This window comes from Tachysurus fulvidraco, chromosome 4 (genome assembly GCF_022655615.1).
Source record: "Tachysurus fulvidraco isolate hzauxx_2018 chromosome 4, HZAU_PFXX_2.0, whole genome shotgun sequence".
Classification (NCBI taxonomy): domain Eukaryota; kingdom Metazoa; phylum Chordata; class Actinopteri; order Siluriformes; family Bagridae; genus Tachysurus; species Tachysurus fulvidraco.
The window spans coordinates 19123343-19141208 of NC_062521.1; the positions used below are offsets into that span (position 1 = coordinate 19123343).

General features: G+C 36.6%; 2 protein-coding genes across 10 annotated transcripts in view; both read left to right on the forward strand.

The window, feature by feature from the left end:
• The window catches only part of klc1b (kinesin light chain 1b), a 31685-nt gene extending 21913 nt beyond the window's left edge, over positions 1-9772 (forward strand). For 5 of the 8 annotated variants that reach the window (XM_027174887.2, XM_027174890.2, XM_027174889.2 and 2 more), the window contains 3 exons: positions 6382-6509; positions 7593-7650; positions 8005-9772. In XM_027174887.2, coding sequence (XP_027030688.1) covers positions 6382-6509; positions 7593-7650; positions 8005-8079 — 261 coding nt within the window. In that variant the 3' untranslated portion in view covers positions 8080-9772. Of the gene's footprint in view, positions 1-1460; positions 3243-6381; positions 6510-7592; positions 7651-8004 lie in introns of those variants that run through there. The other 3 variants (XM_027174892.2, XM_027174893.2, XM_047812038.1) reach the window with 1 other exon arrangement.
• A 1213-nt stretch (positions 9773-10985) lies between these two features.
• ptk7b (protein tyrosine kinase 7b) overlaps positions 10986-17866 on the forward strand; it is an 88425-nt gene continuing 81544 nt past the window's right edge. The window contains exon 1 of one of the 2 annotated variants that reach the window (XM_027174960.2): positions 10986-11504. In XM_027174960.2, the coding sequence (XP_027030761.2) occupies positions 11348-11504 (157 nt within the window). In that variant the 5' untranslated portion in view covers positions 10986-11347. The remainder of the gene's footprint in view (positions 11505-17866) is intronic. The other variant, XM_047812654.1, reaches the window with a different exon arrangement.

Genomic DNA, 17866 nt, shown 5'->3' on the forward strand with positions numbered 1-17866 from the left:
CTTCCTAAGCCAGACAATGCTAATCATCAACCCAGGTTCAATTTTTATGTTCTGTTGCCAATTTTTTACAGCTGGCCAAATAAACCTATCATGCTTAACGCCAAGAAACCAGTCAGAAATGATCGCTGCTGAACCATGTGCTCTCCAGTTTACTCTTGGTGCACATCTTTGTTGGTTCAAATGTATTTGTTGCCTTAGATGGGTTGCACCTCTCTGCTCCCCCTTTCCCCTAGACCCCCATTTCAGACAGGATGCAGAAACCTTCTACTTCAGTATGTCAGTGCTCATCATAATTCACACCGGTTATATAAAATCAAATCAAGGCTTATGTGAACACCAAAAAATACATTTAGCCTTAAATTTTGTGAAAGTGTAGTTATTTAACAATAACAGGTGACTTCAGTAAATAAATGTTCAGCAGTTAAAATGAATGGATTTAATATTTAAACACTTAAAAAGATTTAGACCTCAGAGCACTCACACTGACCAGTTAGGGGAAAATCTCTCTCTCTCTCTCTGAGCAACTTAAAAATTTCTATTTCAAAGCTTTGCTCTCAGGAAGAGTGACCGACTTAAACAAGCAATGAAGGGAGCATGCAGAAGATATGCGAGAGAACACAGATAAAAAATACATGTTTCTAAGCAAATGACAAGTTTCTTGGGGAAACAATAAAGCACTGAAATATATTTTTTTCTTGAATTTCATGTTCCTTCCATTCACCATGTGCCCATAGAAGCTTTCTAATATATTACAAAAAAAATGTAGCACATAATAAGCATAATATGTCACTCTTTCTATTAGGAAACTCAGGAGTGTGAAATATTTTGATCAACAGGCCACATCACATTTTATTCCTGACATATTCCTTTGATATTTGTGATATTTGAGCCTTGAGCTGTAACAGTGTGTCATACCTGGATATAAGGCTGAATACTTTAATTTGGAAAGGGGGTAATTACTAAAATACACAGCGGCACTCCATATGCACATCTCAACAACGGGTCTGGTTTTAAATGGTTTAAACTCTGATCGGTTCCACTTGTCAGTCCTGTCTGGAACAAGGATCTGTTTTCTGACAGGAAAATTACATGTGTGTTGGCCTAGCTATGGAGTGACCATAGAGTGCATACTATAATACCAAACTAATGACAGTACTATAATGTAGTAATAATAATAATTCAGATAAAGCTCACAGATACAAATGATCAGAGACTGAATTCTAATTGGTAATTATTATGGAATGAGTCCCACAGTGAGATGACATCATTATTATTAGTATTCCCCTGGTTGTGCACTGAGCACAGTGACTGCAGTGTGTATTTGCAGAGGTGAAAGAAGACGTCTATTATTACAGCTAGATATTGATGATTAGTGCTAGTCCAGGCTACTTAAAATGTTTCTTGTGATTCTCAATGGTGTGGTTTCTCTCTCTGTCTTCTGTTTTTTTTCTCTTTATTAGGCATAAGCCATCAAGATTTTCCCTCCACCCTAATCTCCCTCCCCATCACATAGCAAAGGATGTTCTTGTTCCCTTCTGGTCTTTCAATTACACATCTACAGATTCATCCTGTTCCATTCCTGGTGTCTTCGGCAAGACTGCACCCTGATGCTTTCACCTGTTCACTCCGAAATTTTGGGATGGTCGCTTTTTGCTCTTATTGCTTGACTCTTTTTCTTCCTCTCTCTTCTGTGCCCCTGATAATTGTAGACCTTTTCCTCTGTGTCTGCTTTTCCTTGGTCACTCTTTCTTCTTCTCTTATTCAATATTAGCTGTATAAAGTGATCTTTACGACTTGGATAAATGAAGACGCATGTCTTCTTTTATGCCGATTAGTCCACTTTACTGGTTCACAGTATTGCATCTGGAATTTGTTTTAAAATGTGCCGTAAGTAATTTATTTTTCATTCCCCTTTGGTCTTTGTTTGGAATCTCATATTTGACTGGCCTTGTTTGAGTTGTTATATTTGGTAACCATTGTGCCAGTACTTTTTTTGTAATCTGTGATTTGTTTTTTTCTTGTTTATCTTTTCCCTAATTTTAACTAGTGAAATATCTAAAGTTTAAGAAGGAGACATGGACAGTGGTGTCCGTACACATTGTTAGTGATGGGGTGAAGTGGCATGAACTTTAGACTCCTTTCTCCTTGTAATGATTAATATTGTTATTTACTTAAGTATTAATTTTTATTCCACATTATGTTTACAGTGCTTGTAAATGCTTGCTGTGGCTTTGGTTTTTGAGACATGATAACGCAATGGCTCTGATTCTAGGACGTGTTCTCAGTTTCCTGCTCTGCTGGACAGTGCTGTAACATTTTTCAGCATCTAGGGATTTAAAAATAAAAGAGAAATAATAATAAATACACACTCCAGCAGTGCCACAAGCAGGGCCACTCCAGCCTCCATCTCAAGCCTGATCCTGGTTACGGTTAGTATTTAACTCTAACATTTACCAGAGTATCAAAACAGAGACTGAAAGACTGGGGATAAAAAAACAGCATAGATACCACACTGACACAAAGGTCACATTATTGTTGGACTATATTTGTGACTTGTGTACTTGTATCTCATTATGGAACGATAAACGTCTAGATATATTAACGCAGTCAACACACTTGATCCAATAAGGGAATGCTGATATGAGATCTGTCTCATGTTCACACATATCTGCAGTCTGAACCAGAAGAAGAGGCTCTTGGAATTCATCGAATGCTCTTCAATGCACCTTAGGTAAAACACAACGAGAAACGAAGTCATGCACGTGAACATGTACGCCGTCTTACTCCAGACTACAATCTGTCCTCAAGCTTATTCAATAAAAGTAGAGGATTCTGTCGACACTATGGTTCAGCTTGTGAACTGAATGTTCTGTCAGTAGCGCACTCGTGTAATTAATTGAGCACTACACAATTTTAGATAATTTCGTCTGTCGATTATGCCATTCCGATTTCTTCTCGCAGTGAACCTGCGTCATTTCACTCTCACTCGACAGTGACGGGTGTAAACGTGAACATTTATCGTGTTATTCTGATAGGCAACATTATTGTGTTTAGTGGAATGTGGATTATTTATTGAGATCAATATATATAAATATCAACTATGTAACTTTGTTTTTCTGGAGCATTAGTACTGACCTGTAGATCCTATCGTAGAGAGTAGAGCTGCATATATTATATATATATAATCATCTGTCTGCATTGTGACGGTTGTTGAATCTCCAATAAAAGTTTTCATTTGCGAAGGTTTGGCACTGGTTACTCATTAAAGAGTGATGTATAATCTTTTGTTTTAAACGGAACAAACCAGTCACAGATGTACATAATGTTAATTATGGATGCAAATGAACGGAGCAGTGCGGTCTGGAATACTCCATTTAATTCACTGTTAAAGGAATTGACAATGTTGTTCCCTTTAAAGCCTTAATGGCAAAAAAATGAATCATTTTTTTATCCTTTCATCTCTTTGTAAAAGGCTGAAATTGCCTTTTCACTGAATGTACATAGAATTAATAGAGGGCAAGCTGTCCTTGGAGACAATATTGTTCTCAATGCGCCTCCTGGTGGTCTGTGGAAGTAGTGCACTTCTGAACTGAATACTGCTGATCATTACATGGCTCAGACATGTCTGCAGCCGCGGTGATTCAACAAGCAGCTTCTATCAGGAGGATGTTTCATGTATTCAGGAAATCTTTCAAACGACAGGATTATAAAACCTTATAAAACAGATTTGCACTCAAGTCTCCATCAGTAAACAGCTGATAAGTTCAACAAGAGAGACTTCTGGCTATACAGTTACTCATTTGAATCATTTAGTATACAGTTATAGAAGAGAAATTATTCATAATCACACTATTCACTGTCACCCAGATGAGAATGGGTTTCCTTATAAGATTGGTTCCACTTAATGGTGGTTCTTAATATTAAGATATCTTTATTTGCCACCACCACTTCAGGCATGCTCATTAGGGCTAAATTAAAACCTAGAACTTACATCCTGAGTTTATATATTCCTGTAAAGCTGATTTGTGACTATATCCTTTTTTTTTTTTTTTTACTATTTATTACTTAACTGATATGGAATCTCTGAAAATTTTACAATATTGACATGTTACAGAGGCACAACAAAATGACAATAATGATGTCAGGAGGATTGTGACTTCTTAAATGGACCCATGCACATTATTGCATGCAATACAGATATGGCTGATGGTGAGGTACTAATGAGTAATCTAGCCATACATTCTATGAGGACCAATACAGCAGTTTTTTTTAAAGAAAGAACAACCTTTATAACAGCAAAGGCCATACTTGTTCACACAAAGATCACACTAGACTTTTGATGTAGTTAGAACCTTGAAAAACTAAACAGCAAACAAACCTCCAGTGTACAGTCTAGCAGCTTTACTTGAATAGTTTTAGAGATTGTTGAACTGTACGAGATAATATTTTTAACCAGGGTTTGCACATTTTAGTAATAGTTTTATAAACCTCTAAAAAGACCTGAGATTAGCTCTTGCACTGGTAAAGGGGAGAGCTTTTCTTTATCTCTGCCTTTCTTGGCATGAATAATACATGTTTCTCATGCATTTATGAAGTACTGACATTACTCCATTATTTATTTAAATACATGATAAAATAGCAACTATTCTGTGAATTACAGACCCATAGACATTTAGATTTTTTGAAATTTTATTAATTTTATTTAAGTATTTACTGTAAATTAAGATTTTGGTGTCACTGAGTATTTATTTTATTTAAACTAGGCCTGTCTGGGAACACTAATTCGTATAATGCTGCGTTCACGCAAACAGAGATTGCAGCTACAAATGACCGGAAGCCATTATTTTTTTCAGTGACAGCTAAAGTACAGCATACAGAGTGTATATATATATATATAGTATACAAAGTACATGTAGAGTATAGGACCTCAGTTAGCACTTGCTGCAGTTCCCATGTTGACCACTAGGTGCAATAATAACTATAGTGAAAAGTGACGTGACAAACGGCTAAGTATGGTGACCCATACTCAGAATTCGTTCTCTGCATTTAACCCATCCAAAGTGCACACACACAGCAGTGAACATACACCCGGAGCAGTTAGATGCTAAGTGAACACAAAATGAACTGAACATCTGTCAAATATTTTTTTTATAAGAACTTTTATGAAGATTAGCATTTGTTAAATGACATAAAAAAACAAATATTTGTGTTTATGATATTTTCCCCCAAATCATGCCTTTATAAGCTGTGTTTAGCAGAGTTGGTGTTGGTGTGTTCAGACAGGTTCTTTTGGTGCAGTATTATGACTGGGTATTCAACATAGTGTTTGCATTTGAGACTGAAAACTGGTGTTGAAGTCCAAGAGCGAATGCTGAATTTTGTCCAGACCACATAGCAAAAATAGGTTTTGGTCATGTGCAGTGTGTAATTTAAGTGTCACACTCAAACTGTATTATAAAGATGAGTCAGCAGTCCTCTGTGCTGTAGGTGACTTCAATAAGAATTAAACACAAGAAACAGAACAAATGCTTAGGCAGTTAAAATGAATAAAGGTACTTCAATAGCTAAATGAGGTATTGAGGAGTGAACCAAAAAACAGTACACAACCACCAGCAGCTGGAACTGGAGACACAAGGCATGTTAGATCCAGGGATTTAAGCTGTTCAAAAGACTTTTCTATTTCTTTATTCATAAATAAAGATTTATCAGACCAGCTAATGTTTTTTTCTAGTCGTCATTTGTCCAGTGCACTGAAGCCTATGACTCCTTTTATGGATTGATTGACAGAAACCTGATGTAAGCTATTAAAGTTGTACCCCATCCACCTCAAAGCTTGATGTGTGTTCTGACATGCTTTTCTTCTCACCCCACGGTGGTAAAGAATACTTATTTGACTAACCGTAGTCATGTCAATTCAGGTCGTTTCCTCTGATCTCTCTCATCAATAAGACATTTTCACCTTAAGAAATGCCTTTCACTGGATGTTTAAAAACCACAGGAGATTAGCATCAATATCCATTCTGTGGTGAATGTTTCTGAGATCCTCCTCACTCATGATTTTATGCATTGTGCTGCTGCCACCTGATTGGCTGATTGGATAATGATGATATGATGAATAATGCATGAATGAGTGTTGAGCAGGGCTGCAGATATTATATAATATTAATGTCACTGGTGAGTGTGTGTATATATGTGTTTAAATGTCATAAATGAGTCCTGAGTGTTTATTTGAATGATAGTAGTGCAGCTTTGCAGTGCGGTATTTGTGTGTAGGTGTAGTAATTAAGTGCTGAGTGTGTGTTTAAAGGATAGTATTGGGGCTTTGCTGAGGTGTGTGTTTGTGTATAAATGTAGTAAACGGGTGCTGGTGTGTTTTTGAAGGATGGTAGTGGGGCTCTGTCAAGGGGTACCTCTCTGGGGAGGATCAGAGAAGTGCTGCGTAGAAGCAGTGAAATGCTGGTGAAGAAACTGCAAGGAAATGGACCTCCAGAGCAGCGCCAGACCTCCAAGTAAGCACACTGTACACAAACCAAGCCCGTGTGTCTTAGTGTCAATAAACTAGTTGTAACATGAACTATGCACAAGTGTAAACTCTGCATCTGCAGTGTATGTGGCAGTAACACAGGACCTCACTGAATGCGGAACAGAATGCACACTTAATTGCACATTAGTTAGAATCAGAGTCTAATGGCAGATGATGAAACTCATCAATAAACTGCCATCAATATACTCTAGCAATAAGATATAGTCTTAAGATGAGAGGCATGAGAGAAAGTCTTACAAAAGCTGTTTTTATGGAGGTTTATCCAACTTTCCAATACTTTCTGGTTGCTTTTGTTTGCATATATGGTCAGATCCAGAAAATTACATGTGTGACCACAAATTCCTCCATCTCAGAGAGGTCAAATTATACAGGTTTAGAACTTTAATGTACAAATTGATTCGGCTGAAGAATTCTTGGAAATATTGTTGGAAAGAGAAAAAAAAAAACAAGAAGAAAACGTAGACTTCATAGCTGATGACTGAGGATAAAGGATTCTCCTACCTGTCACTAAATCACCATGGGTCCATAAACTATTATGCAAACACATAGACAGACAGAGCACCATATTTGAATCTTTTTTGTCCACCAGCACGCACATTACACAGAAAAATTGCCCTTTCCACAAATCAGGTAATTCATTCAAATCAAAGAAACAGTGTTTTGAATTCTGTTGTTTTTTCCATATTAAATTTCATTTGTAAATACTTTGATCACCATTCTCTAGCAGGAGGGTTTGCCTGTTCAACTAATACATAAAATAGTACTTCTTTACATTACTCATTATTAAACTGTAGGTGTAACTATGGTTCTGAACAAAGCAGGTCACAAATTGATCAGCAGCTACTAAATCGAATAATATTGTATTGTACTGTATCAGATTCAGTGCTAAGGTCGAAAATCAGTGTTTTCTCAAAGAAGCTAAATCTATCCTGGTGCATCGAATTCAGTGCTTTTGTCAAATATCAGATCATTCCTTTAAGGATCAAACTTGTATTATGTGCCATTATCAATTAAATTCATCTTATTCTTATACTTTTTTCCCCAACAGTATGAAGCGTGCTGCCTCCCTTAACTACCTTAACAGGACAAATGATGATTCCTTACAGGTAAACACTACACATGGAGCACTGTCGAGTTTTTTCCCCATTACACTTACTGCAGTTGTAGCTGTACGGCATGAACACACTTTTTACTTTACACTGCCAGCTTCAATCTACAATATTAATAGGCCCTTGGGGTTCTACATACATGATGCAGAGATAAAAGACAAGCTGAAATAAAAAAAAAACTAATGAGTTTAATGATGCCATCCTGAAGCAATACATGTTACTGACATTTCGTATTCCACTATCTTTTTGTCTCTCACTCCTTTTCTTCCTGTCCTTTTCCCCCGCTCTTCCTCTTACTCTCTGTTTGCTCCATCCTTTCCATGCTGCTTTATCTCTCCTTGGGTTTCTCAGATTCCTGGGATACGTAGGTTGGCGCAGAGCCGGGGCTTGAGCTCCAGTAATTTGGATCTGTACAGTGGGAATTGAGGAAATGCCTCTACAGCTCCAGCTATGACTTTACCTCACCATGCCATGCCTACTGCACGACTTAAATCACAGATCAGAACTCGCTATCTACAGAACTTGTCCTGAATATAGATTAGTCTTGCTCTCTGAAGGGTTGCACTCTCCAGAACTTTGTTACAATCTTTTTTGTCTTGTTTTGTTACCACACTTACTCATTGTTATCCGTAAAGCTATGTTACAGGTTATGTGTCTCTATTTAATGTGTCTTAACTACTTTCTCAGCCAGGAAACGTATCCTAGATGCTGACATGCTGCATTATTCTCAGATAAGGTTCAGTAAAGCATTCTTCCATAGCTAAAATGATTTGGGTCAAATAGCACACTGTTATTGATGGATTTTTTTTACCTGTACAAAATAGAAGTCGCATTTAGGGGGTTCTTGTTTTTTGTAAATAATTTTTTGCTTTTTTGCTTTTTTTTTTTTTTTTCCTGGTCTATTTTCCTGGCTGAAATGAGCAAAGCCAAATTTGTGTCATCACCACTGTATCATGTTGGTCCTGGACTCTTACTGTATCTTCACTTCCATATCCTGTAGAGAAGATAAAGCTCTGCTAAATGCTGTGTAGCTGTAGATCTGGGAATGAGGTATTAGATAGCTGTAGAGAGGGATACTCTAAAATAACGTAAGAAAGAAGAAACTTAGTTACTGTGAAGTGGGTAATTACTGTAGCTTATCAGTTAGAAACGTTTGAGCAAAAGGGCAAAAAAACAAACTCTGTACCAACGGTGATGTGTATAATGAGGCACTACATGTCATTAAAATGCTAGCTATATTTTCTTAAAGGTTGAGGTTATGGGCTTTGTTACTGTATACAGATTTTTAAAAGTGAAAAGTATCTTAATATTAATATTTCTGTTACTGCTTGGCTTTACTGTAAGCATTATCAAGATGATGGAATGTATTTTTTTTGTTTGTTTGTTTGTTTACTCTTTTTTAAGGAAAAATCATTGCACAGGATTGGATCTTCCTTTTAGCTTGATCTTTCTACTGAGTTGTTCCTGAAACTGGCTGTGTAACATTTTTACTCTGGTGAAATGGGCTAACTGGGAAACCAGTGCTTTATAATGAGATGCAAGGTGTGACGAGTGTGAGAGGTACAGGAGTTTCTCAGGTAATGCCAAAGATGTGTATGGAATAAATATGAAACCCTGCAAGAGTGTTAAGCTGTTTTAAAAGATTTAATATGTCATACGTGCATATAAGTGTCAGTGAGATATTTGATTGTCAGTCATTTTAAATTACTAATATAGATATTTCCTTTAAGTTGTTTGTGTGCGATATTGCAGATATTTTAGGACACATTTGGCATATTTCTGGCCAAAGGAACCAAAGTACTTCGTTGTGGTGTGTGAGGTGGTTGATGTGAGGAGGATTTTTAAAAATATGTTACACAAGGCAATGTGTTTGAATGTTTTATAAGACTATTACTGGAGGGTGATGGGAAAATGTCAATATGGATTTTTAAAGAGGGCTCTGCATGACTTCAGCTGAATGGCTTCACTGTAAAATGCTTTCCTTTTGAACTCTCTAGGTGTTGGGTACGATAGCCATAGAAGCCCTGCTGTTGGGTATTATTGTCATTTTTATAATTTATACCCTCAGATTATGTGATGTAACAGATGGTGAAAATAAAGTGGTTTACCTTCTATGGGATTATTGTTTGATCCAGCTTGCTTTATTTTATATGTACACGTATGTCTTTATTATGTATTAATGATGAGTAAGGAATAAAACACCACAGGGTGTGCAGTAAATAATCGACATCATGATGCAGATCACAGTGAGGTGGAGTTACTGCTACCACACTTAAGTTGATTACAGCAGCATCTCCCATCATACAAAGTGATGACACTGGAGACTCTGGGGAAACCTCAGATGAAATGATTTATAAAACATTTGTGCAGCATGTCCGCTACACAAGACCCTGTGAATGAAAAGTTTTACTGCAGAAACGCTAAAATACCAGAAAGGGCATGTTAACATAAACCCTGCACACTGACCTACTGCTGATATAAAGTATTAATCCACAATTTCAAGATCATAGAATTACCTGAATAATATTTCTGCTTATGTTGTACAACTGTAAACTTGTCTCTGCCAGTCACTTGAGAGTGCATTCTCTCTTGTATTGACTCTTAGGCAGATGCTTGCCAAGGCACACATTCTTTACCACAATAATTTTTCCACACAAGCTGAAAAGTTTTTGAGGTGACTTCTTGGTTCTCCTCATCTTAAAGTGACAGCAGAGCTATGATCATGAAGTGCTCCTGCTCTTTAGAGAGCTTTAATAGTGCAGCTGCTGTGACAGATGTGCTGATGATGTGAATAATGCAGCAGTGTGGCAAAAAATAGATAACCAACTTCTGAGACTCGGGAGACGTGAATTACAATACTTCTGACAGAAAGCTTTGCTTTGCTTTGAGTTTTATATTCTAGCTAAAGAGAAATTAGTTGGTTATAAGGCAAACATTTGAGAACTGTTTCAGATGAAATGAGCTTCATTGGTATGCGTTAATTTATTACGAGTCTTCTCCAGGTACAAAAACTGAATGGATGATCTGTTAAAGCCTTTCTCTAGACTTGAGAATAAAATTCCTTTATTTGTCTGATTAAATCTAGGTTAAACTGTAAGAAATGTAGTTAGATGGGTCATTATTTCCCTATAAATAGCCTGTGTGTGTGTTTAAAATAAAAAGCAAATAACATCAGCAAACAAAAGGTAAACATCATCTATGTGGATTATTTTAAAAATGATTTAGTTGTAGTTTTTGCTGCCAGGAGGCTGCAGCATTGTCCCTGTTATTCATCAGCTCGCGCCCGAAACCGGAAGCTATGTGGAGAGAGAGAGAGAGAGAGAGAGAGAGAGAGAGAGAGAGAGAGAGAGAGAGAGAGAGAGAGAGAGAGCACAGGGGACAGGGGTAAGAGAGATGAGCGATAACGCGGGACTGCTGTAGGTTCTCACCGGACGGACTGAGCAGGTCCCAGTATTCCAGCCCCGACACCAAGGACACTCACGTTACCCACCAGGACGCGCGCGAGTGAGTTTCCTAACGTGACTGTACACTAACTCACATGCCGTGTGTTCCGCGACCTCTGCTACAGCTATACACTCTTTCGGTCTGTGCGCTTTTTAGCCTCATAAACCGAGATCCTTTAGATTTCTTCTAAAAAGCGTGTTTGACGCTTACCAGTTAAGGTTTCTTCGGGTTGTTTGGAACATAAACAGACATGGACATATCGGACACATCGGACACACCGGCTTGGATCGGAACACGGCACCGAAGATCAAGTCAAAGCTCCACAAGCTTTGGGAATATGAGAAGACGCACTCGTCTCTCTATCCGGATGAACAGTTTGCTCGCCATCGCTATATTCTGCACGAACGGTGAGAATACACACACACACACACACACACACACACACACACACACACACACACACACACACACACACACACACACACACACACACACACACACACACACACACGCACCCGCGCGCGCTACAAGTAGTTTTGTGCCTGTCGTGTCTTTGACTGAAAGTCATTGTTTATTGGCACCTGGTCAGACCATAAGTCTATACACCTTTTAAAAATGAATATGGATATATTGCTTTTAGAACACAAACGAGTCCGGAACAGTTTGTATTATAATCAGAAGTGTATGATGTACACAGAAACCCTGTATCCCATTTATTCTTCATTGTGAAACATCTGGTTTTAGTTCCATGAATCATCAAGTAAGGTCAAGCTCCTATATATGTATAAGTAAGTTAATATATATACTTATGGCAGGATATATGTAACCCTCATTAGTCATTAATAATGTTGGCGCTATAAAAACTAAAATTAATAATCTGATTTTATTGGCTATACATCCCTTTAAAAAAAAAAATCTCAAATCCAAGAATCCCACACAATTTTTAAGCTGCCACAGTTTTACATGTAACCTTCTGTGTAGTTGTACGGTATGTCACAATAGTGCAATAGTTAATAGAGTGGATGTGTGTTTGCTGAATTACAGTTTATGTTTGAGCGCCAAGCACATTTATCTGAATTTCATAGAAAATGTGCATATTAGCATGCTAGAAAATTACATAAAAGCATAAAAGTACATATTTTATTGTAAAATGAGGTCTATCCAAAATAAATAAATAAATAAATAAATAAATAAATAAATAAATAAATAAAAATCCAAACCTACACCTTAAACTGATGTTTTAAATATTTGGATATTCTAATTATTTTAAACATTTGTGAAATGTATGTGAATCTAATGTAAAGCCATTTAAATCAGTTAAGTAAAACAGAAACAGCTAAATGAGTCGTCTATTTTGCTACATAATAATAGAGATATACTCTAAAGCTGTTTTAGAATCTATTATGATCAACTCATTTCTATATGGGTTAAGCTTATCCTCAAAACTTTTTGTTCCCTGGAGTGTAAAGATAAGGACTTTCCTGATGATCTCCAAAATATCCATAATTTCATCATGTTATGACACACAGCTTATATCTGGCCCATGTCAGAGTACAACACATGATTTTGAGTGTCATTAGAGGACCATATTAGGTGTTTAAAGATCAGGGCTGGCGATCTGCCCTACCTTGCCTAGTTGACATGCTTGTATGAGTTCCACTCATGGGTTTGTGCCACGCTGATGAGGTGCTCTGGTGCCATTGAAACCCTATTCCAAAACAAACCCCTGTGATCTGGGATCTGTCAATGAGCTGGAGCCGCCGGCACTGTGTGTAGCCCAGGGCAAGACCATACATCTTTCTATCTTTCATACCTTTCACTCAATGCCATTATTCTGATTATGTGTAATACAGGCATGCAGCTATAGAAGGATCATTTATCTGGCTATTCTTATAATAATACAAGAATAGGAAGATAGAAAGAATCTATTATTTTCAGCTATGTAGTGAATGAAAGGCATTCTTTCTCTTCAATTATTTGATGTCATTTTTATGTTTATTGTGTTTTTGAAGAATATCACACTTGTAAAAGAGATTTTATCTCAATGATTTAATTCTGGTTATATAATGGATACTTACTTACTGTACTTATGTTATGATTTATGCTCGAAGACAAAATGTGCAAAAAAAAGACTGCCTCATTAAATATTTAAAAAGCTTGTATACAGAATGTGGGCATGCTTATATATGCTTTTTTTTAATTAAAACAAAATTGCAGCATTTATTATTTTCTTTATTTTATTTTTTAAAAGAAAACCTACTGATTTCCTTTTGGCTAAAGTTAGGGTTAGATTTATGTGTAGCATAATTAATCAATTTTGTAGAAGGAAAGAAAAAGTATGTGTCTTTGTCCGTGTGTGTTTCTGTGTGTGTCCGTGGGTGTGTGTGTATACAGGTGATCATACATCATTATCTAAATCAGAGAATTAAGATTGCTTATTCATGCCTGAATTTTGTCTTGATTTACATTGGACATTGAGTGTGGATTCATTTAGAATGTTTGAAGGCATTTCTGTTTATTTAGATGAACAGCAGCGTTTTTGTATTTGGCTTTTACTAGAACCATTTGTTTGTAATTGCATATACTCTGCATTTGCCAGGGCAGTCAGTAATTTTAATTATGTGTGTTATTGGGATTGTGGCTCTAAAATAAAACAGTAAATCAATGTTTTTCATTAGAACTGATTTCATATATAAAACAGAGACAGTCTAAGCAAGGATCAGCTCAGATCTCAGGAACAAATCAAGTATTTCCTCAGTGGTTGATAATAAACTATGTCTGCTCAGCTGCATGTCCCTGTCTTTAGTACTAAGCCTTTGTTGTCATCGTCTTACATCTGTGATCCAGAAAAAGTGTTTCATGTACAGTATGTCCTTCTGAAAAAAGTGTGTGTGTATATGTGTGTGTGCGTAGCATGTGTGTGTGCATGTGTACGTGTACATGCACACGTGTGTGAACGTGTGCTGGAATGGCTTTATTGTTGTGGACATGCAACATATATGTGTGTATAACCGTCTGTGTGTTTAAAGGAAGTTTTCATTTCAGGTTTTCAAAAAGTGAAAAGTCAATTGAGTTCACATCTGATACATTCACACCTTATCTATCATGCGCTGCCTCCCTCCTCACTGAACACTCCACTTTGATCTCACTGGGAAGCGGAGAAACCGAGAGAAAAAAAAAGAGAGACGGGGAGTGTGGCCCATTCCTCACAGCTGACTTTAATCAAAACCCATGTTTATGATGGTTGGATTTTTTCCACTTGAGCAGTTCCTCTGGCACGATTAAAGGATTTATATGACAGTCCAGGACATTAAGAACAGGTTGTGCATTTTTAAGAAATCAGCAAAAAGTTAAAAAAAGGTTAAAAAATGACGTGAAAACATAAGATGACAGAGTGTAACCTTTTAGGTGGTTTTAGTCGGGCTGCTTCAATCTTCCCACAGGGACTTGCTTCACTCGTGGACCACTGGTAAGCCCTGCTTACTGCGTGACCGAATTTCAGTTTTCCATATGCTGAAAGTCAGATTGTGATGTTGCAACAGAGCAAAAGACGCAACATCAGAAGTCAAAGTACAAGTATGTCTCTCCACTGCTGCTGAAAAATCCCCGAAGTGTTGTCAGTCATGCAGTAACACAGAGATTGCAGGGATTAGCACATGTTTGACAGAATAAATTGGATTAGGACGCAGCGTGTTTTTGACTTTTGTGACTTGACTGGAATCTTACCCACAGGGCATTGAGTGAGGAACAGGGGAGTGGTGCATAATGTGCCTAAACTCTCTGAGAGTCAAAGAATACACTTGTTCTGTACTCTTTAGATTAGTCACATTGGGTTCATTCATTATAGCTTGTGTTAAGTGGATGCTTTACTAGTTGTACACTTTTACTTCAGTCATAATGATGTAGTGTATGTGTGTGCTGGCCAAGGAAAGCTTTTCAAATTGTGAAATTGTCATAATTCATATAACTCCTGGTTAAACCCAATGAAAAAAGAAAAATTTCATTCACATTGTAGTCTAGAATTAAATAAAATTGAATAGAGCTCCTTATAACCAACATTAGATTTACGAGAAACCAAGGCAAGATTAAAGTAATTGTAAAGTAAAGTAATATTTTTTTATCTCTTTTGCTGAATATTATTTATGATTTCTTGAATTTGAGATGGTCAGATTTTATCGGGCTTTTTGTCTGTTTGCAAGAATTACTGTCTTACTATCATGTGAGAAGGACCATACTCCATCTGTGAACCACTGGATCTTTTTCAATGTGAACTGATTTCAGTGTCTTGTACCAAACAGCAGATTGCGATCTCCATGACAGTGTGTCTGCTTTTGTGTTGTTTTTTGACTGGCCTATATGTGGTGCTCTGGTACATCACGAATTGTTAGGCGGTGACACATAATTCAGACTGCTTTTATAGACCACAGGCCTAATTTTAATGCCACCAGTTTATTAGAGCTTGAAACCATGAAAGATGGGGAATGAATAAATGCAGCCACATTATTATCTTTGTGGATGATGTGTGTAGTCATATGTCTGATCAGTGAAGTGATTTTTGCAACTTTTAATGCACAGATGTTTGAACAAGAATGTCATGGAAGATATGATGACATGCACATGGGGAAGCTGTTACATTTTCTCATCTCATTACCACTGAATGGGTGATATTTAAAGATGAGAATTTAACAGTTAAAGACAATCACATTACCTCAACCATAATAAATTCTACCCACTATTATGCAGAAAGAGACTGGATATGATGATGGGCAATTGAATAAGCATTTTGTTCTGTTTTTTTTCTGGTTAATTTGTTGAAACTGTGAGCCGAACCACTTTACTGATGAGAAATGAGCTTAATAGTTCAAGCTGACAACACGACTATTATAACCACTAAATAAATGCACTTTAAAGCAGAAAAGCATCTTAGAATGCAAAACATGTCGAAGGTTGAGGCAGATGGCCTACAAGAGCGGAAGACCACTAATGGGTCCAATAATGTCAGCCAAGAACAAGAATCTGAGGCTACAGTGGACACATGCTTACAGAAACTGGGTAGTTGAGTTTTAAAGAAAGATCTTTTTTTTTCTTCCAACAGTCTAGTTTAATTGGATTTGATGATTGGATAATTGCATGAATAAGCATGTGTACAATTGTTTCTAATAAAGAAAGTGACGAGTGTATTATGGAAGTATTTTACACGTTATTATTACAATTGTTATGATTAATTACTATCAGTGTACTTTCTTCAAAATAACTCATGAACACCCAAAAATGCATTTTTTTTCTTAAATTGAGGACATCAAACTTTTGACATTGTACCGATGAATTAAATCAGTGTTAAAGTGTTTAAATCATCAAGGTGCTGTAATAGAATTAGAAACACAACTTGTGACTTGTGTGATTGAAGAATAGACCATCTTTAAAGAAGCTCTCATTAATACTTGTAATAACAATGCTGTTAGACCTTGGAAGCTGATAAAACACATTAGAGTGAGCAGTGTTGCTTTTTTGCTAGCAGAGGTATAGAAGGCATTTGGGGTAGAAGTTTCACCCTTAGGCATGTTTAGGTGAATACTGGCACACTGCTTAACTCATTGTTAGCGTATTGAGCTAACAACAGTGCTCTGTGGTTTCCCTCATAAAGTGCAGTGAAATCTATCCAGTCTGTGTTTGTCCAAGTCTTAAATATTATTTTTCCTTTTTCCCCTCATGTTTAACTTGATAACCCTGCTCTGAACTTCTATGCACTATAACTGTGTTGTAAAACAATTAGCAAAGCTGTTAGCAGTGAGTAGCATCGCTACTTTTTAACATCAAGCACTAAATCTAAATAACACTGACAAAAATTACAGTGTCTCATTTAAAATGTAAACAGTCTTTAAATCAATCAGGATATGTTTTTCTGTTGGTTCAAGTACAACTGATTCATCATTAGCTGCCAACAAATCAGCTCTCTCCTACACTGAGGCAAAAAAGATAAACACGTCTAGTAATTCTAATTTTCTGGACTCTTTTCCGGATGAACGAGTGTCTTTATTTGTCTTTAATTGTACATAGCGCATTTGTTCTAATGAATTAATCCTTTTTTATTTGTAATGTTGTCCTTCATTAATAAAACATTACTGACTGCTATGTTGATGAGCTTAGCTAAATTTCATTAATTGCTAATATATCCTACAGGTTATTAATGCCTCTAGTGAATTAAATTAATTGCATCCCACACAGATAATTTTCTGCTTTCATTTTCTTAAACATGGCGAGAGTACAGATAACTGCAGGTTCACTGGTCTACTAATCAGAGATCACAATCTTCTCTGACAGCTTATTTTTATTATTATTTAAATGAATGCATGTAGCTTTAAGTTACTTTTTCCATACACCTAATTGCTGTAGCTAGTAGTTTTTTACTATTAAATATTTAAACATTCTGGATCTACAGACTTAATGCTGTGTCAAAAGTGACAATGTTTAATATCAGTAATGTGATTGAGAAAATTGGTTGTTTACTGAGGCAAAAAATTGCTCTACTGTGTTATTATTAAGGCTTATGAACAATTTGACTGGAACTGGCAAAACTGGGCGTCTAAAAATTTAATGCACTGTAGACTTATTAATTTGCATATTAATTAGGCCGATTTGTGTCAAATCAAACCATATGAGTTGATATGTAGTGTCACATCACCTGTGGGCATAAACACCTCAAATAGCATATTTATTAAGGTAGACCTGGACCTGGACCTGGCTGTATTTTGGAAGTTAAATCCTCCAC